This window comes from Salvelinus fontinalis, chromosome 2 (genome assembly GCF_029448725.1).
Source record: "Salvelinus fontinalis isolate EN_2023a chromosome 2, ASM2944872v1, whole genome shotgun sequence".
Taxonomy (NCBI): Eukaryota; Metazoa; Chordata; class Actinopteri; order Salmoniformes; family Salmonidae; genus Salvelinus; species Salvelinus fontinalis.
The window spans coordinates 53,390,795-53,414,824 of NC_074666.1; the positions used below are offsets into that span (position 1 = coordinate 53,390,795).

At 40.9% G+C, this 24,030-nt stretch overlaps 1 protein-coding gene across 1 annotated transcript in view; it reads right to left on the reverse strand.

Moving 5' to 3' along the window:
- Positions 1-5,469: 5,469 nt before the first annotated feature.
- Positions 5,470-24,030, reverse strand: part of LOC129821096 (gamma-aminobutyric acid receptor subunit beta-2) — a 79,377-nt gene continuing 60,816 nt past the window's right edge. The window contains exons 6-10 of the mRNA XM_055878382.1: positions 22,161-22,298; positions 20,125-20,277; positions 15,994-16,238; positions 14,779-14,919; positions 5,470-12,712 (exon numbers count right to left, since the gene is read on the reverse strand). Coding sequence (XP_055734357.1) covers positions 12,362-12,712; positions 14,779-14,919; positions 15,994-16,238; positions 20,125-20,277; positions 22,161-22,298 — 1,028 coding nt within the window. The 3' untranslated portion in view covers positions 5,470-12,361. The remainder of the gene's footprint in view (positions 12,713-14,778; positions 14,920-15,993; positions 16,239-20,124; positions 20,278-22,160; positions 22,299-24,030) is intronic.

Sequence of the window (24,030 nt, forward strand, 5' to 3'; positions counted from 1 at the left end):
GTGACATTAGTTCTTAAATGTTCTTAAACTTAAATGTACCGAGCACTAACAGAGAAGCACTACTGAAGTGAGTTGATGAGACGGATATGCTAATGCCAGTTAAACTGCCTACATTTTTTGCCTATTGCATTACACTATAATTGCGGGCAAAATTGCACTATATGCTCTATATACTATACCACCATTCCCCATATTATAGTGTACCAATTTTAACCAGGGCCTATAGGGCTCTGGTCAAAAGTAGTGCAGTATATAAGAAATATGGTGCCATTTGAGACACAGTTTCTACTGGAGGGGTCAGTGGGGGCCAAGCAGACCACATAACAGACATGCTACTAAACAGGTATTACTACAGCATGCCGTATACGGTCACACACACAGTCACACGCAAGCATGCAGGCACACACGCACACACACACACACACACACACACACACACACACACACACACACACACACACACACACACACACACACACACACACACACACACACACACACACACACACACACACACACACACACAGGGGTAAAGCTGCCTCCTCTTCCCAGTGTGTATCCATCCTCCAGATGACTCCTTTCATGAAAATATTAAGTGTCCTCGTTGTGAGTGAGTCACCCTGCAACAATATCCTCTATATGTTATCTGGGCCGAGCAAACCTTGTTCACATTGTATGTGTAATCTGAAACGCTCAGTACAGTAATCGTGGGCTGTGGGTGATGAGCAGCGCAGGAGACCTTGCTCGCCATCAGCTCTCCTGCTGTTCCTTTGTGGCCCTGCCAAACCTGCCCACAAATGGGTGTCATGACTCATGTCGTTGTTCGTTCCTTCTCAAGCAACCCATCTACATGTCTAAAGGGATATGGCAAAGAATCAGCTGACGGCGGGGGCAGATACGGTATTCACGTCAGTCCCAGTGTAGTGTCACCTGCCAGGCAGTGTTACTGTGTGTGTGGGCCACCAAGGTGACACTAGGACACATAACACCATGAGTCTTTGATCTGTCTGACAGGAGAGAGACCTCTTCAGCAACGGTGGTGCTTCCGTGATCTCCAGTTTTAGTGTAAGTTTCACTGGAAAAGATACACAAACATGAGCCAACAACATCTAAGCTGCCAGTAACCTTTCCTCGCATAGCCTTAGTGAGTTCCAAGTAATTTAGCTTTGTTAATGGCCTTCAGGTTAATTGATGAGACATGATAATATGACCAAGCCATGATTAGATAGGATGAGACCCTAGATCTGAGACTGTTAAACTTTCAATAGAAAATCTCCAAACATACACTACGTTGGGTGCAGAAAGCCCTGCTCAGGTTCAGATGGATCCAAGGTGTTAATATTATTAAATCAGACATGAATGTATTTATGCAATCTAAGTCAACGGGAGTTTCGGAAAATTCTACAGCGGAATGCTCAATTAGGAGTGCTCTACTGAACACGACTAACTAAGCTGCCTTGGCCCAAGAAGTGGAACACACATGGGTCTCCCCTCATCCGGGAATCGCCGTCTGGACCAAAAAGCACTCTTCCAGCAGATCTCCACATCCCCACTCCTCCTCTCCGTTTCTCCCCGGTGCCATCTTGCACTATTATTGTGCACTCATCACATATGTCTTTCACCGGGGCCAAGCTCCAAAGTTAAAATAGGATTTATTGGAGTGTGAAAACTATTTCAGATGCAAAGTTTGGATTAGGATGTATTTCTGAATATAAAAAGGCAGTGAGAGGTTGTGAAATTATTTGCATAAGTACAAGGGTCTCAGAGGATTCTCACACCTCACGGATTGAACTGCTACAACAAATCTTGCCTATTTTACATGTTTTACCAAAGCAAATGGACAAGGTTCTGTTGAGTTACACCCCTCAGGACTCTCGGCTATGATCTCCAACTCCAGGCATACGGAATAACTTAACTTTTTATACCAATGTTCCCATTACCTCTTAAATATATATATATTAATTTCTGCCATGGCATTAAAATCTACAAAAAATACTGAAAAATAGCTTATATCTCAAGGCCATCAGACTGTTTAACAGCCATCACTAACACAGAGAGGCTGCTGCCTACATACAGACTTGAATTCATTGGCCACTAACAAATGGATCACTGGTAAACACCACTTTAATAATGATGTTTACATATGTTGCATTACTCATCCCATATGTATATATTGTATTTTATACCGTCTATTGTAGCTTGTCTATACCACTCGGTAATTGCTCATCCATATATTTATATGTACATAATCTTATTCCATCCCTTTAGATTTGTGTGTATTAGGTAAATGTTGGGGAATTATTAGATTACTTGTTAGATACTGATGCACTGTCGTAACTAGAAGCACAAGCATTTCGCTACACTTGTAATAGCATCAGCTAACCATGTGTATGTGACCAATAACATTTGATTTGATGTGATGTGATGTTACATTTACGTGTGGGTGTGTGGGCATCACCTACATTTTCTTCTAACGGTGTTCTATATCACTGGTGAGAATGTAACATGGTGACTGTTACATCACATCTATAGTTACTTAAAGATGCAGTTTGGGATCTTATGAACTTACAAATTCGTAACATATTGTACGAATTGGAATTCCTAACATACGAAAATGATGACGTAGTACACAATTGTGCAGAATTTCTGGGGAATCGTTTTGGGCTGCTTTCAAAACTTCTGGCTGAAATTATACATAAGCTCTGGAGCATCACTTTACTAACTCATTAGAAAAGAGGCTGATCTGATCCTCAAAAGGGAAGAAAAGGTTTTTCATGTCAAAGGTTACCCTCTCCAGTCAGGTTTGAATGTACAGCCAGCATCGTTCCGACTTTTTCATTGCATTCTAACAGAATACTACAAAGTCCCCTTAGGCTTCCGGACCACTGCACCTTCAAGTGCATCCGAAAAAATCCATAAACTCCGTGGCTACATCATTTTTCCATTCAGACTGAAATGCTGTCTCCCTGTTGCCATTAGGCGTGAACGGGCTCTGTGGGGGATTTCCGGTTCACCAGCTGGGATAGAGCATGTTGACATAAAATACTGTACATACTTCCCCTGATCAAGCTCTGGAAAAACAGTTTTCTATTTCCATACAAAATGATTAAACCCATCATGATAACGCATACACTTCTAACTTACCTCCAATAGAAAAACGGATTTGATAAAGAACCATGTTTAGCTTTAATTAACTCATGTGTCTGCTTTAATCTGCACATTAATTAATCAAGATCGGTTTGAGATTCTAAACATGGTTCTTTATCAAATATGTTTTTCTCTTGGAGGTAAGTTGGAGACGTAAGCGATGTCATGATGGGTTTAATCATTCTGTTAGTCTCCAGTCATGGGGTAAGGTTCAGATTTTGATTCATTGAGTGTTTCCAGAGAAACATAAATCACGCACATCATCAAACTGCTTCTATCACTCCAATGAATAGAAAGTAACTCTTGTAGGCCATACCTGCAAACATTTGAAACAGTTTAAACTTAAAATGTGCATCAGCCAATTTAAATCGTTGATTTACTTGCACGTGATAGAAAGCTACATTGTAGCTGCTACCAGTTCTCACAGTCTCACTTCAGAATTAGACGTTCATTCATGTTTCTAAAATGTCAACTGTTGAAGTTGTTCCAAATGTCAAATGTAACGTTACGTTTAGGCATTAACTCCACATTTTTAAGGTTACAGTATGGTTAAGTTCAGGTATTAACTTCAAATGGTTAAGGTAAGGGTTAAGGTTTGGGATAGGCTTAAAATAAAAATATCAAAAAACAACTTTCTATCACTGGATTCAAACTTGCAATCTTTGAAATCAGAGGCAGATGCTTATGCTTATCCACCATCACTTTCCACGGTACTGTAGCGAAACCCAAATCTTCTTCAAGGTAACAGCATTCACTATTGCCCCTACTGGCCAGTGTCCATGTCAATTCCCGATGTCCTCAGACATGGATGGACGTCGAATACTGACTTGTATCATGGGTGACCTGGCTGTGTAGTTGGTCCCATCAGATAACCTGGCACATGTTAGCCCTATGCTAACCTCACCAGATGACAGTGATTATTTCCTGGAACAAATTTTTGCATCTGCATAAAGACCTTAGACTTTATGTCCACCAACCAATGACATTTCTTAAAAGAGGTCAACCCTGGCCACAAGATAGATATTTTAAACCTATAAATTCAAGGTTTACTTTTGATCTGTTGGTCTGTAACAAAATGCTGTGTGCCAATATTGCATTGATGCATCCTCGACTAGGCTACTACAGTAGCTACAAGTACTACTCTCAGGTTTTCGCATATACACGTATACATTTTTTGCATATTTGACCCCTTCCGTCCTTGACTTATCCTAAATAAGTCTATTTAACACACGTATGTTGTAGGAATTTCGATATCACAAACATAATTTGTGTTACATGCAGTTTTAAGAGAACACTGTGAATGTATCATGCAGGTAAGATGTTAAATTTCTATCAGAAAGAGTAGATTCTGAGGTTTCCAAAACCCTTACAATTGCCAAATATCCCTCAAAATTGAAGAGATGAGCTCTATTGCAAAATAAAACTTTTTCTAAGAATATCCACTGTTCTATGCGCTCCACACGTGAGCACGTGGCAACAGATAGTCTACAGTGACATAAACTAATGAAAATACTATTGTGTCCTTTGAAATGACTATTTTTCAGTATTCTGATGTTACCCAAGACCTTCATATCACAACCAAAGGATACTTTTTCCCATAGCATATATATATACAATGTATTTATTATATATGTTAGAACGGCTCAAAGGGGGCACTTGAGGCACAGCTTTTCTAGTGTTAAATGATTCATCCTTAAAGAGGAAAGTTACAAAAGCTATTTAAGACCGGTTTCCCAGAAGATAAAAACACACTGCTCAAATTTCTACATGTAGGAATGTGAGGTAAAACACTACACTTTGAGTACTGATATTAAGCCTCGATTCCAAACTATTCACATGTCTACAGTTGCATCGAAAGAGGCTGAGTATGTTTCGCCTCATGATTACATTTTATGTTAAAGGGTGTGTGTGTGTGTGTGGTTTAGGCAGGTAATGGGCAAAAGGTAGAAAGCTCACATACAGTAACATGATAAAGACATGGAGAGTGGTTCTAAAGTGTTTCAAAGGAAAGCTTTTCATCAAACAATCAAGTGGAAAACCTGAATCCCTATGTAGGGCTATGTGAGGGAGTGCGAACACACTGTGCGTCTACCGTCCTTTGTCTGTGTGCATATATGCATGACTCAAATGTGCAATACCATACCACATCTTCATACTGTATATCACAAAATAGGACACAGTAGTGACATAGACAGAAGCTGGATTCTAGATTGATGGATGAAAAACAGGAATAGGATTAGAAACCTGCTGAGAAGACAAAGGAGCATGGACACCGTCACAGGTTACTCTCAACAGCAGACAATAAACATATGGATTCATAGATTCAGAACTATATACAATATTTATTGACAATGTTGTTGTTTTTTCTCCATGTGTATTAAAACAGGTAATTCATAGGTTTCAGTACAGATCTTGTTCTGGAGATGCTCTTTGTGAGTGGCACGAAGAGGGAGGGGTTGCCGCTCTGTGGAGTGACAATAGAGGGACCGCCTAGGGCAGGGCAGGAGGCTAAAGTTTCATCTGTGAGTGTGCGCAAACACACTGTCACCAAGATGGTTCATTTAGGCTCTGATGTCACTTCTTCCGTGTCATTCACCAAGAGGAATCTTTTTATCGGAGTATACAAATATAAAAATATATGAAAGCAAATGCGCTGTGAGGTACAAACACATATTTCAAAGTGAAGCCATTTTATGAAGCAGACATTTTGCCAGTCAGAGATGTGCTTTCAAAACATCCCACTGGCTGACATACGTGCACACTCTCACACGGAAACACACACATACATACATATATAATATACTACAAACAGTTGTACTGTGGCATCACTGGGCAGATTAAGACGGGTCTGTAGCACTTCAGTAGTGAACTGGTTAGTTAGAGTTGTGCGGACCTGAGATGGGTGACTTAACGCTAGCTATAAGAGACCCATTAGTCTCCTTTTCACTTGACCTGTGCGCATGTTTGTGTGAGTGTACATGTACGTATGTGTCTTTGTGTGTGTGTGTGTGTGTGTGTGTGTGTGTGTGTGTGTGTGTGTGTGTGTGTGTGTGCGCGTGTGTGAGCATGTGAGTTTGTGTGTGTATGTGTGCATATGTACAGTATTTGTTATATCTTTCTGATCAGCGGAACTTGAAATGCTTATACTCTTGCTTACATGTCACAGCTAACTCAGCCATGTGCTGCAAAAGAAGAGTACCTACATTCTTGCCTTTGATAATGCTTTAAATTTGGCCAAACTAAAGAAATTGTGATTTGAGTAATTGGAGCATATTGAAAACAAATCATGTATGTTTTAATAAGTGATCGAATGGTACTCTTCAAAATATTTACATTATTGTTGTCACATCAGCTGAAACCATGGAATTGCTTTGCATTCGTCTTACAGTAAAGTACAAATCAGGAAGTAAAAATGTATTTTAGTATTTTCTAAAGAAATCTGCAAATATTTACAGGAATATTAGGCTCCAAATGATGTTTACTAACATATTATTTTATACGTAGACCTAGAAACAGGTTTTGGAACACAGTATTGTAAGCCCTACCCCAACTCTGTGAAAACTGTACAACACCAATATCAAGATATTTTTGTAGAGCAATTTACATATGAATCCTATTTAAGACAAACGTATATGTAGATTATCTGAAAAGAAAAGAAATGCATGGTCATATGAAAATATATTAGCAAATTGGTGAACGGTCATGTGCTTTACACAAACACAATATTGTGATGATAAATAAAACATGAGTAAAAAGGACAAATAGCAAAAATAACCAGCCATCATATAGATGTAGATTAGGTTAAATAGCCGTAGTTAATATGCATGGTTATTAGGGGAGTATTCAATTAAACCTTCACTCCAGGAAACCCATGTAAAATCACTTAGGTCTTGTGTTGCAGAAATGCACCAAAAAAGTTTTCCTGCAGTACAGGTTTGACTGAATTCCAGCCTTAGTCTCATGTTTATCTGGTATCACTTATTATCAACTTTACAATCATTATATTAATAGTAAGTATACTTCTATCACCACTTCAAACAATAATACAATGTTAACACGAAGAACAGATATGCTTTCTTTCGCCCATGTGCAACAAAAAAAAACACAATTATAACATTTTCCAAACGATATCATTACTTATTCATCCTTAAACATTTACATTATGTTCACCATGTCACAACAAGAGTGTGGTGGCAACCTTTGTTTGGATTGTGGAAAAGTAAATATAAGAGCAGGGGTTAACTTTATGGGTCCGGGACCCCTTTTGTGATAGGAAATTCATCAGGGATCCCCTCATAATCCACTCAAACTTCCTGAGTGGCACAGTGGTCTAAGGCACTGCATCTCAGTGCAAGAGACATCACTACAGTCTCTGGTTCAAATCTAGGCTGTATCACATCTGGCTGTGATTGGGAGTCCCATAGGGCGGTGCACAATTGGCCCAGCATTGTCTGGGTTTGGCCAGGGTAGGCCGTCATCGCAAGTAAGAATGTGCCAAGTTGAATAAAGGTAAAAAAAAAAATCTGAAACTTGAGTGCAATAAAAATAGCATACAGATGTAGGATCTTAATTTGATCAATCTTTTGTTGCTGAGAATTTTCCTGCAAAGAAGGAAATGCAATCTTGTAGTGTACTTGTAGTTTTAAAAAGGCATCTAAAGTTTGTAATTTCCACTTTGAAATGTCAGACTTGATTTGCCCTAACAAAATCTACCCCTACACATGTTTTTATGAATTATAATCCACATAATAATTTGCATTTCCTGTTGCTGCAAGATCATTTTCTTGCTGTAGCAAACTGTACAAGGTGTTTAACTATGATGTCTACAGTGCATGGCTGGACGAACCAAGTCTCAGGCCCGGTGGAAAAACAGGCCCACTTGGCATCGTAGAGAAAATGTTGCAGTTTTTAAGCTGCCATTCTATACAATTTTACATAATTAGAAAGAGAAATGAATTGCATTTATGTTCAAAACAAGTATTGAGTTGAACATTGGGTAATTGGTGGAGTATTGTGGATACCAATATCCCTGTGAGCATCCCAGACCCATTTTGCCCATGGTTAAGAACATACTGTATGTCATAGATTAATAGAATGACATAGTATTGTACTGTATTACAACCTCTAAATGTATTCCACGACTCTCTTGGACAAAATTTGTTTAATCTGTTGTTGTTAGCAGTATTCATAAAAAACTCAAATAAAAAATATCTGGCTGCGGACACCATTTTGGGAACCCCTGGACCTAAATCAAAAGCAAGGAACTGAACACAAGTTGACAGTATTTAGAAAAGAGTATGTAGATGTAAAGCATGTAGATGCAATGCAATATGACATATTTTGTGAATATCAATGATGTTGAAAACAAACGCAATTGAACTTGAGGTGATGTTACTACATCTGCATTTAAGGAAAATACAAATGTTCATGGACATGTTTTGTATATTTTATTGTTACCGATCATCTAGGGTTCATCAAACCCTAAAATGATCAGAAATCACTAAGATAAATCATTTAGAATATTTGTGCATTTATCCCTGTTTTTGGTTCCATTACTATTCCAAGGAGCATAAGAGAGAAATTGAAATGGTCTAGTCTAATCCTTGAAACTATCTCTGTTTGGAGGGAGCACCAAGTTATTTTGGAACACCTACTATACAGCCACTATGGCTTTTGTATCGGTTTGTGCAAAATGTTGTTTTATAAAGGCAGTGGTAAAACATGGGAATTCCAACATGTGTACAGTTCTTCATGAAGTTTCACTAATAAGGTAAACAAACAGACAGGAAAGTAGTAATATTACAGTATTGTGTGTTTTGGTGTCAAAAATGTTTTAGAGGTTTCTTAATTTACAGTGCATTTGGAAAGTATTCAGACCCCTTGACTTTTTCCACATTTTGTTACGTTACAGCCTTATTCGAAAACGAATTGACCAAAAGAAATGCATCATCAATCTACAAGCAATACCCCATAATGACAAAGCGATAAACAGGTTTCTAGAAATGTTTGCAAACGTATTAATAATAAAAAATAGAAATACATTATTTACATAAGTATACAGACCCTTTTCTATGAGACTCGAAATTTAGCTCAGGGGCGTCCTGTTTCCATTGATCATCCTTGAGATGTTTCTACAACTTGATTGGAGTCCAACTGCAGTAAATTCAATTGATTGGAAATTATTTGGAAAGGCACACACCTGTCTATATAAAGGTCCCACAGCTGACAACGCATGTCAGAGCAAAACCCAAGCCATGAGGTCGACGGAATTGGGGTCCGTAGAGCTCAGAGACAGGATCGTGTCGAGGCACAGATCTGGGGAAGGGTATCAAAAAATGTCTGCAACATTGAAGGTCTTCAAGAACAGTGGCCAACATCATTCTTAAATGGAAGAAGTTTGCAACCACCAAGACTCTTCCTAGAGCTGGCCGCCCGGCCAAACTGGGCAATCAGGGAAGAAGGGCCTTGGTCAGGGAGGTGACAAAGATCCCGATGGTCACTCTGACAGAGCTCCAGAGTTCCTCCGTGGAGATGGGAGAACCTTCCAGAAGGACAATCATCTCTGCAGCACTCCACCAATCAGGCCTTTATGGTAGAATGGCCAGAAGGAACCCACTCCTCAGTAAAAGGCACATGAGAGCCCGCTTGGGGTTTGCCAAAAGGCACCTAAAGGACTCAGAACATGAGAAACAAGATTCTCTGGTCTGATGAAACCAAGATTGAACTCTTCACCTGAATGCCAAGTGTCACGTCTGGAAGAAACATGGTACCATCCCTACGGTGAAGCATGGTGGTGGCAGCATCTGAATGGGAATGGGAGACTAGTCAGGATGGAGGGAATGATGAACAGAGCAAAGTACAGAGAGATTCTTCATGAAAACCTGCTCCAGAGTGCTAAGGACCTGACTGGGGGCGAAGGTTCACCTTCCAACAGGACAACGACCCTAAGCACACAGCCAAGACAAAGCAGGAGCGGCTTCGGGACAAGTCTATGAATTTCCTTGAGTGGCCCAGCCAGAACCTGAACAAACATCTCTGCAGAGATCTGAAAATAGCTGTGCAACAACGAGAGGATCTGCAGAGAAGAATGGGAGAAACTCCCTTAATACAGGTGTGCCAAGCTTGTAACGTAATACCCAAGAAGACTCAAGGCTGTAATCGCTGCCAAAGGCTCTTCAAAAAGTACAGAGTAAAGGGTCTGAATATTTACGTAAATGTGATATTTCAGTTTTTTATTTGTAATAAATTTGAAACATTTTCTAAAAAACAGTTTTTGCTTTGTCATTATGGGGTATTATGTGTAGATGAGGTGGGGAAAAAACGATTTAATACATTTTAGAATGATGATGTAACGTAATAAAATGTGGAAAAAGTCAAGGTGTCTGAATACTTTCCCGAATGCACTGTATGTTGAATGTTGATTATACTACTCGCGATGCCATACCTAGGCGTGATTCTTTATGGAGTTTCACTATTAAGGTAAAAATTGAAGGAAAAGTAGCATTGTTACAGTTTACTTATGGTAAAGATTTGTCAGAAAAGTAGAGTAATGGAATGTACTGATAACCAAAAAGAAACATATCTTAAAAATAAAAGAGGACTGCCCCTTTTCAATTGAGATTTGGAGCAGTGTTGTGCTTTTTTGTATTCTGGTTCATCTTACCAGCTTGCAGAGCAGGCTTTTCTCTCATTCGTACATGTTCTTTTGTATGGTTAATATCGAAACCTGGCTGTTTGAAATGGCAGTAATGACAATGTATATTTACTATGTGGAGTTGCTCAAAACCGTCATGCAAACCCTTCCAGCTTCCTGAAGTGAATTATGTCATGGACAAACGCTGGATGGATCCTCTCTGGAACTATGATAGACACCATTCCTTTTTAAACAATCATTTACAGGAGATATTTACACATCATGGTGATAGAAAATAATGGCTTGTGATGCATCACAAAATGCCCATGATAGACGCCTTAACTGTTGGCTCAATGGCATCAGTCATTAGGAATAGGAATCACATAGCAGATGTTATCTGATGCTTCTTAACAAACTAGAGCCAATGCGCGTTTCTGTATATCTATATGAAGAGCAAGCATGAACAAATACATCATTGTATCCTGTAATCTTACGGATATGTGAACAAAGGACTAAAATGGACAAGGGACAATATGAAGATACACATTTGTGCATCTGTCTTCAAGATATCTTTGATCATATACAGTATCTATCCCTGTATCACTGATTCGTGAACTGCATTGATGACTAATGCACCCTTCTCTTTCTCAGTTTCTCTCTCTTCTTCTGTCCCTTTGTTTTGCAATATATTCAACCTCTCAGTTGACAGGGGGCTTGAAATTTGATCAATCAAGTGAATATTCTGTACCTTTTCTGAGCGAATAAGCTATGAAAACAATGTTAAACCAGGAATCAAAGGCTTAGTGATACATTTGTCTGTAAGGTGTGCTATAGCATTCAGTGTGAATCGTCTGTAAGCTTTACCTTCTAGTTTCTTCGGTCAAGGTTTGGAATGATGTTAGTTTCTGTTGTTTAGAATATCTACGACACTATCAAATGTTTTCTTAGAATTGAAATAATGCTTCAAAGAAAGTGTATGATTTGTCAACTATATCAACGTAGAAAAGGTTGGTTAATCATAAAACCCTCATGCTATGACTTAATATAGCAATACTATGAAAATGGAAAGTTCACAATACAAAGACAAAATCATTTGTAGGATAAATAACATCCCATCTGTCTCTTTGAATGAATACATCTTAGAAAAGATTGACCTGAATGTGCTTGTAGCTGATTTAAGGAATGTCTTTGTGGTCTGTGAGTCATTTTAAAATCAATATATCATTAATATTTCTAACTATGTTTTGGCAAAAAATTAAATATGGATTGTACAAATAAAACAAAAATATATGCATACAAACATTTAAAAATGATAAAATACTATATTCACTAAATATTCTAAATTATAAACAAAAACTCTGGTACAGGCACCATATATGTTCTGAATCTTTCTCTCCTCTAAGGTTTTCATGTGTTAGCCAGCAATTAAGGTGTTCCAAGCTCAAATGGAATCAGTCCTGATTTTGTTTTAGTAATTCAGTCTTGTGTTGCAAGAACAAACAGCAAAATGATACCAATTCAGAGAAAAACAAGCAACATTTTTGTTGTTTTTTGTTTTGTTCTGCCCTTGCTGAAGTCCATTTAGTTGACGTAGTAGAGCCAATAGATAATGTTGAACAAGGAAAATACAGTGGGGAAGATCATTCTCGACCACTTGTCGATAGAGTTTACATCAGTTAAGTCGGGAATGTTAATCTTCAGCTGAGAAGCACGCCTCCGTAGCCGGCTCTTCTTCTGAGTCACATGCCTCTCCAGAGTGTTGCGTCCAAAGTTGTGCCTGGCCTGCAGTCCTGCTTTGCGGTACTGCAGGGTGGAGCTGTCATAAGTCAACATGGTGCTCCTGGGGTCACTGAGACCAAGGGTCAGCTCCGACGCTCCCATCTCATTCTTAATTTCTATTGTTCCCAGTAGAATGTTTTCATGTGGGTCCATCTAAAAGGTGAGAAATGATACAGTTTAGTTACAAAACGCTCTATCCACCAAGTTTTGTTTTTCATCAGAAATGATTGCTTATGGGTACCTTCATGTGTGTGTAAAATATTACTGTTCTCAGATGTTTTATTCATAGATTTGAGATTTTCCAATGCTTCCCACAGTCGTGTCGTTGTCTGGATGTCCTTTGGGTGGTGGACTATTCTCGATACACACAGGAAACTGTTAAGCGTGAAAAACCAAGCAGCATTGCAGGTCTTGACACACTCAAACCATTGCACCTGACACCTACTACCATACCCATTCAAAGGCACTTAATCTTTTGTCTAACCCATTCACCTCAGAATGGCACACATATACAATCCATGTCTCAAGGCTTAAAAAAACTTATTTAACATCTCCTCACCTTCATCTGTACTGATTGAAGTGGATTTAACAAGTGACATCAATAAGTGATCATCGTTTTCACCTGGATTCACCTGGTCAGTCCATGTCATGGAAAGAGCAGGTGTTCCTAATGGTTTGTACACTCAGTGTACATCCATTGTTTACCTGGTATGGAATATTCTTCTCCTGTATACTTGACTGTGTTGTGGTTGTCTAACCTAGCTCTCTTAAGAGGAATGCACCAACTGTAAGTCTCTCTGGATAAGAGCATCTGCTAAATGACTAAAATGTCAAATGTAAATATTTGACAAAGATCTCATATTATTGTATTAATATTTAAAAAGAAAAAAAATGCTTCATTGTTCAATGAAGCATAACCCCCCCCCCCCCCACACACACACACACACACACACACACACATTTGTTAGTATGCATGCGTCTGACGGTCCCTGCGTAACAGCAACCGCCAGGGATGGTTGTTAGCAGGAGAGTGATTGCCGCCAACCAGGGCATCGAGATAAGCCTGTTACCTCACTCTGCTAACGGAGTGGGGAGAGCCAGGCACGGAGGAGGAAAAGTGTAGGGCATCACCCTTGACAGGGTGTGTCAGCGCTTCCATCCCTAAAGGTAAATTGCCAACATATATTGATGGAGCCTCCAAACTACCCTCGTGGGGTAGTCGCTTCTAATAGACTGTGGAGTCAGACATGAGAGATGCACTAAACTGACTCGCAGAAGTTGATAACAGAGCAGGGGCAGAGAGTATCCCAGTTAACTGGGTTCTCGTAATCCATCTGAGGCATAAGCATCGTGTTTTTCTCAAAACCTGCTTCATCCTCTAGGACTGTGGCCTCAGTAGAGTGGCAACAGGCGCACTTATACACGTCACTGAGCGGGTGCACGTACGAGACAGTAGCCGACACAATGACGTAAGTCGTCAACCAATGTAGCTAAAAGGAAGAAGGAAACATCCTGGTCACCCAGATGTCCTAATCCTAAGCGGTAGAATTTGTACACTCTTTGTGTCATAAGTCGTTTTAGTAATCTAATCCTAGATTAAAACATGTTTGTAATTGTGTCTGATATTTTGTTCTTTCAACTCAACACCCCTTTGCCTGGACACGCTAGGAATGGAGGAACCTGGTTTTATCACCCTTCTCCTGGTGGAGCCGACTCTGGCTGACTACCTCAACCCCACATGCCATGCAGCTAGAGCAACCGCTACTTCGCTCCCTGGAAAAATGAGGTGCTTTTCCGCCTCCATTTTCCAGAAGTTGTAGAATAACGTATGGTATAGGGGTGAGGACAGAGAGTGCACGGGGAATGTAACACATTATTGCACAATGAGGCTTATCAGAGGGGTTAAATGCATTCAGTTGGACAACTGACTAGGTATCCCCCCCTTTCATTTCCCATGTATTCACCATCTACTAAAATGGGAAGCTATCAATCACAGCGTTTATTTGCTAGATGTTACTATAGAGTACTGCAGATACGTACATAAAATTAAAATGTGTTTAGAATGTGCAAACCAGCATCTAAAAGTGGAGTTCAGGGGAGGACAATGATGGTGGTGGAACCTATAGGTAAAATGTAATAAGTGGTGTAAAGGAAATACCAAAGTCGTTCTAGTTGGGTTCTTTTTACTATATGTTGTCACTCAGTTGTTAATCCAGTACCTTATTCTTTTGATCGCCTAGTCCCATCGCTGCATCATCCACAAAGATTGGTTCCCACATTGAGTCATGAGCGTCAATATCCCTCTGTTTCATTCGCGCATACAGAGTATCGTCTCTCTGAACGACATTTCCCACCATCCACTGAAAGCATACACAAATCATTATGCTCACTTGGGTCAGCTGCTAGGAGAGGCAACACAAAATAGACAATTCGGGTAAATGTAACCATGGTCAGAGAGGCAGTTAATGCAATTATCAAATTTCACTGGAAAAAAAAACAAAAAAAGGAATATCTGTCAAATAATCAGCATACAGTGAGGCACCAGGAAATCCGGTCACATGTTATGTCGTGTTCACGTGATAGTTGGAACTAGGAAACTCTGAAATTCCCGATGTACTAATTGGTTGAAGCATCACGTGCAAAACTACAGCCTATTAGCAAGTCGGACATTTCCAAGCTTCTTAGTTCCGACTAGCACGTGAACGCGGCAATAGCACCAGGTATAAACAAGGCTTAAAATAGGTAAATGTAACAGGAAGAATACTCTTCACAAGCTCCACAGGCTCTCTTACGGGCTTTAAATGTTTCCTGGCATTTAATTTAGGCAAAAGAAACTGAGAAATTCTCTGCCTGTGTGGCAAATTGCCTTATTTGGAGTTCACACAAGACTGGCGTAGGCTTATTAAGGCTTGTTCTCCTTGACGCTAAAGCAGAGTAGCATTAATCCAACCCCCCTACTTGAAGTGGTGACACTCTTCATCATGATTAGCTTACTGGTCTTCACTACTTTTTAGCTTCACAGTCAGTTCTTTCAATAATTAAATTCACTTTCACAAGGTGAAGAAAGAGAAAACATCAGCTTCATGTACAGTAAGCTCAAGAATCAAGTCACTGCTTTCATCTGAAACTGTCAGCTCTCAAATGACTGTGCATGTGCGTGCGTTTGTTCACAGGGAAATTATGAGAATAGGACTGGACAGGAAAAACAAGTACAGCGATTCACAATAAAAGGGAAGACTAAGCACTCATTTCCATCAAGTATGCATTGTATGTCAAGTAAGAATGTATCGAAATGTGATCGAAGATGATTCACTACCTAAAGAATTTGGTTATTTTCAAGGCTGTGATTACATACGGTGACTTGTATCATCTATCCATTTGGGCTACTCTTTAAAATACTGGGTATCCTATCAAGTACATGGTGTGTACTGTACCTTGTTTGGATCCATTCTCATGTTCTCGTTGTTGGCCACGGCTGCTTTCTCAGCCGCCCTCTTCTGGCGCTGGGGTCCCCTGCCGAAGAAGATGTAGTTGACCAAGGCATACTCCAGCAGGGCCAGAAAAACGAAGACGAAGCAGCCCATCAGGTACATGTCAATGGCCTTGACATAAGGGATTTTAGGAAGGGTCTCCCGCAGGTGAGTGTTGATGGTGGTCATGGTCAGCACAGTGGTGATTCCTGGGAAAATAAACCCACCCATCATCACAGAGAGACTCCCACAGAGAGAGCTACTCAAGCCTTGACCACTGATCTGAGGGATCAGATACATCAGGTTTGTTCTGCTTCTCATTTGAATGTGCTAGCAAGCAGACTGCTGCGACTGACACGGCATCTCCTGTTGACTTTCGCAGCCTTTCACAACCATTTCTGTTTAATGATGACAGTCAACTGGGAGGTCAGCTCACTGTTACAAAAAGGGGTCTTGGTGTTTCTTCTACTTATATGGTGAAGCTAACTGATGTCATTCAATATGTTCTTGTTTCAACTCTTTTATGACAGATTAATCTGCCTTTTTTTCCCGTATCGACTCTGCAATCTGTAATTGACTTCATATTCCAGCACCGATTCTGGTCAATCAATCAATCAAGTTTATTTTATATAGCCCTTCGTACATCAGCTAATATCTCGAAGTGCTGTACAGAAACCCAGCCTAAAACCCCAAACAGCAAGCAATGCAGCTGTAGAAGCACAGTCAATGACAAGAATGACAAGATAGAAGCTGGGCATTGCATCCATACACAATTGCAATGCACAAGCCATACCTCTGTTGTTAGTGCCTATAAATGACTGAAAGCAGGACAGGAGTCAAACGGTTCCTGAACAGAGGTCTGATTTGGGTTGACCAACCCCCTGTCCAGCCGCCTCCATTATCAAGCATTACATCTGGTTTCCATTCAATCCCATACGTGCCTCCCCTCTCGGATAAATAAATGCAGGTCAGTCTACAATCGAGGAGAGTGCTGCTCTTATCGAGGGAGCCAGCGATGTGGACGGGTGAGGGAGAATGGAGCTCTCTATGTCCTATGCAGGCAGGCAGCACCACAGACCTCATGGGCCAGACTTATGCAATGAAGGTTGACAGCGAGAAATTATGACTTCCAAAATACAGGGATCCAAAAAAAATGCAGAGGCACTCAAATCAGAGTGGAAAGGAATCACTTCAGTCATCCATCACTCTACTTTAGGAAGCATCTCGGTTGTTGTGTTCTGTAAGGCTGCTGCATCGTGCTTTTTCTCCAAACCCACTTTGCTATTTAGTGACTTTTTTTCATGTTTCTCTTTACTTTTTTTGTACCAAGAATTCATACTATTATCAAATATGACCTGCCAAGCACTTTTGGACATCGGATCAACAGTTACTAACCTCGATTTCGATTTCGACTCAGCTGTTCTTTTGTTCCTTTGTTTCATGGGGTACCAAAATGCAGCAGACGTAGATGCGGTAGATGGGCTGGCATCCTGGTTAGAGAAAATCAACCAGAAATCCCCTCCGTTTCATTGTCCAAATGTCCAGTCACACGAGAAAAAGAGCTTAATTCGAGAGTCTCCTATCAGAGAGACTTAAAAAGCTGCAATAGTATATGCCTCACAGAAACATGGATGGCCCAATCTATGAACATGGAACAGTGGTTTCTCCATGCAGCAGCACGATCGGACAACAGCAGCCTCGGGCAAGTCCAAAAGGGGAAGAGTCTGCCTTTTCCTAACAAGAACTGGTGGCCTGCTTCCAGTGTAGTGTGGATGTCTCAAGCTTTTGCTCATCTGACATAGATTACCTCATGGTACCAAGAGAGTTCTCATCTATTATTATCATGGCTGTCTACATCCCTCCACAAGACAACACCACTTTTTCACTCAAACTATGACTCATGAACAAACAAGAAAGCACACACACCAAGGCAGAGTTTCACTAAAATTCATACAAGGCCCTCCCTCGCCCTCCCTTTACCAAATCAGACCATGACTCTATCCTCCTGCTTCCTGTTTCCAATCAAAAGCTCAAACAGGAAGTACCAGTGATGCACTGAATACAGAAGAGGTCTGATGAGGCAGGTGCGAGGCTACAAGACTGTTTTGCTAGTACAGACTGGGATACGTTCTGGGATTCATCTGATAGCACTGAGGAGTTTACCACATCAAAGGCAGGCTTCATCAATAACTACATAGACAACGTTCCCCCACAGTGACTATACATGTACGAACGAATCCAAATCAAAAGCCATGGATTACAGAAAATATCCATTCTGGGCTAAAAGGCTGGATCTACTGCTTACAAGGAATGGGACACGGACATGGGTGCATACAAGACAGCACGCTACGACCTCCAACGAGACATCAAACATGTAAAATGACGATACAGGAGGAAAGTGAAACCATATTACACCGGCTCCAACTCTCGTCGAATGTGGCAGGGCTTGCAGACGATAACAGATTACAAAGTGAAACCCAGCCGTGAGATGCCCAGTGACCCAGAACTCCCAAACGAGCTAAATGCCTTTTATGCTCGCGTCAAGGAAAACATAGAGCCCTGCCCCTGTTGTTCCGGATGACTGTATGATCTTGCTCTCCAGGACCGAAGTGAGTAAAACTTTTAAACAGGTTAACACTCGCAAGGCCACTGGGCCAGACAAAAATACAACATGCCATGAAAAGGGGACGAAGCCCGGGGACGAAGCCCATAAACAAAACAAGTATACAAAAACACAGGGAGCGAAAAAACAAAAGAGCGACATTAAACCTCTAATAAATACACGGGACGAGACCCGTAATAACGGGTACACAATACATGCAGCACGAAAGCAGAAACAACAAAGCATAGGTGCTCACAAGACCAACGGACATGGGAACAATAACCGACAAGACAATGGTGAACAGAGGGCACATATATACAATTACTAATCAGGGGAATTGGAATCAGGTGTGTGTAATGAAACAGTTCAGTGACACCTAGAGGCCGGTGACGTAGACCTTCGGAACTGGTACAGGGAATGAGCAGCAGTACCGGGGGGATCCGTGACACGCGGACTATCTGCATTGACCTTATCTATACACACTCACAAGACTATATATACTCACTCACACACACACTACACTGACAGTCTCTCACAAAACCCACACACAATCACACACAATCACACACACACACACACACACACACACACACACACACACACACACACACACACAGACACAGACACAATCACACACACACACACACACACACACACACACACACACACACACACACACACACACACACACACACACACACACACACACACACACACACACACACACACACACACAATCACACACACACACACACACACACACACACACACACACACACACACACACACACACACACACACACACATACACACACACGCTGCTGCAACTCTGTTCTGTAATTGTTACACTTATTATTATCTATCCTGATGCCTAGTCACTTTACCCTGCCTTTATGTACATATTGTATCTATCTCAAATACCTCGTATCCTTGCACATTGATCTGGTTCTGGTACTCCCTGTATATAGCTTAATTCTTGTATAGTTTATTCCTATTGTGTTATTATTTGTATCTTTATTTATTTTTTCTGCATCGTGTCAAATTTGTGTTACTCTTTCATGTGAACTCAAGAAAATATGTTTTGGCAATACAAGGTGCGACTATTAGAGATTCAAAACCATTATAGATCTTAGTGAAAAGAAACAGCACACCACCCTGTTAGTATGTGTACAGTATGATGTAGTGTTAAGGCTCTTTTCGATCCATAGCTTTGAAGATCCTCTATTATAGCGCGATGGACAATTAAAGGCAATGCTCCCGTGGTCACGGAGCCTGAATTCATGATAAATGCTGCATATGTCTGCTCAATCAGAAATCCCCGTCAACACTTTCCACGGATCTTCAGCGATACATCCACGATTACGGATTGAATCCAGCCCTTACACTATGGATTCCCGCTAGCTTAACCATGCCTCAGACTTTTGCATTGGCTAAAGTTGTTGTGAGCTTAGTCATTGGTCACATGACAAAATCCATGACACACAAGTCCCTACCTAAAGCCACTCTGGCAGCAGAGGCATCATAGTTGATCCAGAAGGAGACCCAGGAGAGGATTGTGATCAGGATAGAGGGCATGTAGGTCTGCAGGATGAAATAGCCGATGTTCCTTTTTAGCTTGAAGCTGAGGGAGAGTCGGGGGTAGGATCCTATACGGAGAGAGATAAACAAATAGGCATTGTCAATGTAAGATGACACAAGACTAACATACATGCATACAGGTGGTGGGTCTCCTGGGCTTGTTTGACCCTTGTTGTGTAAGACACGGATATTTCCCTCTGTCCTCTCATCCGGATCTGTTTCTATTGCCTTTACTTTGCTTTCTGCTTGACTCCTGAGGCTTTCTACAGTATACAGCTAACAACCTATGCCTGACAAAGGCCGCTTGAATGGTCCCACTCCCTGTTGTCCTCTCCAATAGGAAATTGGGGAAATACTCAGCAGAAAAAAATCCTGGTTCTGGCTTTAACTGTGTGGCATCAGCATTCTCTTGCATTATCAGTTAAGCCATATGCATGTCGAGAGGGGTTCTTTGCCTGCCTAGGAGAACCCTCTGTTTTTGCTTACCTAAGCTCTATTTGAAATAAACCCAGTAGGCTGTTCTATGGTACTCTAGCATTACTTGAACATGCTCATATGTTTGTGTCCTTGGGGATTGGGTTGTATTTTGATTATGTTGTATTATTCTGTTAAAATGGCAGGCGAGGGACCGTTAGAGCTTCATATCAAGAAGGACCCACGGTATAAGGAGCTGAGGAAAAGCCAAACAGCAGGTGCAGTAAGAGTAGGAGAAGAAAGATGAATGTATTACAGTGTGGGCATCAAAACGCCTCTGGCACACATCTCCAGTGAGTAGTTCACAGTTAGCTTTCGTGAGTTTAGTGTGCAGCGCACGGCAAATAGAGATGCGGGAAGGGTTTCCTCGAGGACTAATGAAATAGTGGGGTTGTTACGGTTACCGAGGGGAGGTGTTACGATCTTGTTAATAGAGCAACAAGGGCATTTGTCCTGTCCTTATCACATCATAAGGGGGTTGTATTGGATAAGTGCCAACCATTTCTGCTGATGTGTACTTCTCCATGAGACCTGATGGTCAGTCCTTACTACTCTCAGCGTGCTGCTGTAGAAAATGGGAATCCCCCATCCTCAATGCCTAAGCAGTGCAGTAACAGCAATTAAAGAAACAGGTGAGCTATAACTACTGTACATTCTCTATGCATCAGAAAACATCGGGTTTACCAGTTAATGGGGACACACGAGCTCTGTAATTGTTTGACTCACTCTGTCTCATTGTATTGCTCCAATTCAATAAAGCAGTTTCCCCGACCCTCTATATACAATACCATTGCTCTCCTGCCTGCTTGCATGACAAATTCATGAATATGAAAATGTAAGATTATGAATAAATCATTCCATCAAACCATTTATTTTTTAAATAACACATGAGCATGCTCCGTTTCTGAGGGCAGGAGTGGCCCCCATTCTGCCTGTGGGACTTGTGCCAGTTCGGCTGAAGCGGGAATGTCCCACATCCGTACCACCACGCAGTCTCCCATCCACCTCACTCTCTGGACCCACCATCACTCCTCCCCCTTCATAGAAGCCTCACTCTCTTCCCACCTCCCCCCTCTGTGCCAAATGTCCTGGAAATAGAATGCATGTGCCAGCCTGTCAGAGAAGATCCAATGTCAAAGCTATGTGCAATCAGGGAAGATCTGAACCTCTAACTGACCTATAAAGGGATGCACTTTACCAGCCGACCCACTGCCACCACACACACTTCCCCATGTTCCTTGCACTGCACAGCGGGGGGCTCTGGACCGGCCTGTGGCATTACGGAAAACCAGCTAGACTGATGTAACATGGCATTTTCTGAAAATGCTAAGAGCTCTTACTCAGAAACAGGCCAGAGAAAACCTTGTGAGAGAAGCCGTTTTTGTCTGCTCTGCAGTCCTTTGTATCTGTACCTAGCTATGGTGATGAGTTAATGAGAGACGCTTCATTTAGGGGCCTTTGGGCCAAAAGACATCACCTGTAGAGAAGACGACATTCTTGGAGATGAGTTTGTGGTCCACAATGGAGAACTGGGGGAGTTCTATTCTCTCCACCCCCGTCACAGCATTGTCACCTCCTCGCCAGTAGAACTCTATGTCATCAGTGGTGTACCCATCTGAGGAAGGGAGAGAGACAGGGGATTTGATGAAGAACAAAGAAGGAAACTGCAAGTTAGTAATGTAATTAATGTGTATGTGTCTCAAAGGATTATTAATTCAACATTAACACTTGTAGGCACACAATCATCAATAAGGCATACCGATAATGTGTTGACTGAATCATTATCATTATAAATACTGTAGTGTAAACCTAACATGTCTACCACTTGGATCGATACAAATACACTCCCCTACGTGTTTATTTGGACAGTGAAGGTAAAACATTTAAATTGGTTCTATACTCTAGTGTTTAGGGTTTAAGATCACATTTTTTATATGAGGCGACGGTACAGAATGTCACCTTTTATTTGAGGGTATTTTCATACATATCTGTTTTACCGTTTAGAAATGAAAGTACTTTACTGTATGTATCTCATACCCCCATTTGAAGGTGTCATTAGTATTTGGCCAAATTCACTTAGAAAGTATTACATTTAGTCAAACGTTTACAATTTGGTCCCGTATTCTTAGCACAAAATGACTACATCAAGCGTGTGACTACGAACTTGTTGGATTCATTAGCAGTTAACTTTGGTTGTGTTTCAGATTATGTTGTGCCCAATAGAAACTAATGGTAAGTCATGTATCAGTGTCATTTTGGAGTCACTTTTATTGTAAATAAGAATAGAATATGTTTCTGAACACTTCTACATAAATATGGATGCTACCATGAATATGGATAATAAATATCATACCCCCCCAAAAAAATGCTAACCTCACCTGTTATCAGTAATCGTGAGAGGTTAGCTTGTCTTGGGGACGTGATCTTTGTGAATCTGTAACTTTCTCACTCATCGTTAGTCATGATTAATTTATGATTAGCTGTCATCATGGTAGCATTCACATTAATGTAGAAGTATTCAGAAACATATTGTGTCTACAAACACAAGTTTGTAGAGTCACAAGCTTGACGTAGCCATTAAGTACTAGGAATATAGGGACCAAATACTACACTTTTGACTCAATTTAATACACTATAATGGAATTTGTCTAAATACTTATGAGACATTCAAATAGGTGGACTAGATACATAAAGTGCATTCCTTTCTATGAAAATACCCTCAAATAAAAAGTTACATTCGGTACTATTGCGTCATAATTATAAAACATTTGATCTGAAATCCAAAATGCTGGAGTATAGAGACAAATAAAAAAATGTAGCTTCACTGTCCAAATAAATATGAAGGGGAGTGTACACTATAAATACAAAAGTGTTTGGATGCCCCTTGGAATTAGTGGATTTGGATATTTCAGCAACACCCGTTGCTGACAGGTGTAGAAAATTGAGCACACAGTCATGCAATCTCCATAGACAAATATTGGCAGTAGAACGGCCTTACTGAAGACCTCAGTGACTTTCAACGTGGCACCGTCACAGGATGCCACCTTTCCAACAAGTCAGTTCCCTGCTAGAGCGGCCCCGGTTAGCTGTAAGGGCTGTTATTGTGAAGCGGAAAAGGCTCAGCCGTGAAGTGGTAGGCCACACAAGCTCACAGAACGGGACCACCGAGTGCTGAAGCACATAACAAAAAAATATCTGTCCTTAGTTGCAACACTCACTACCGACTTCCAAACTGCCTCTAGAAGCAATGTCGGCGCAAGAACTGTTTCTTTGTGAGCTTCATGAAATGGGTCTCCATGGCCGAACAGCCGCAAACAAGCCAAAGATCACCCTGCGCAATGCCAAAA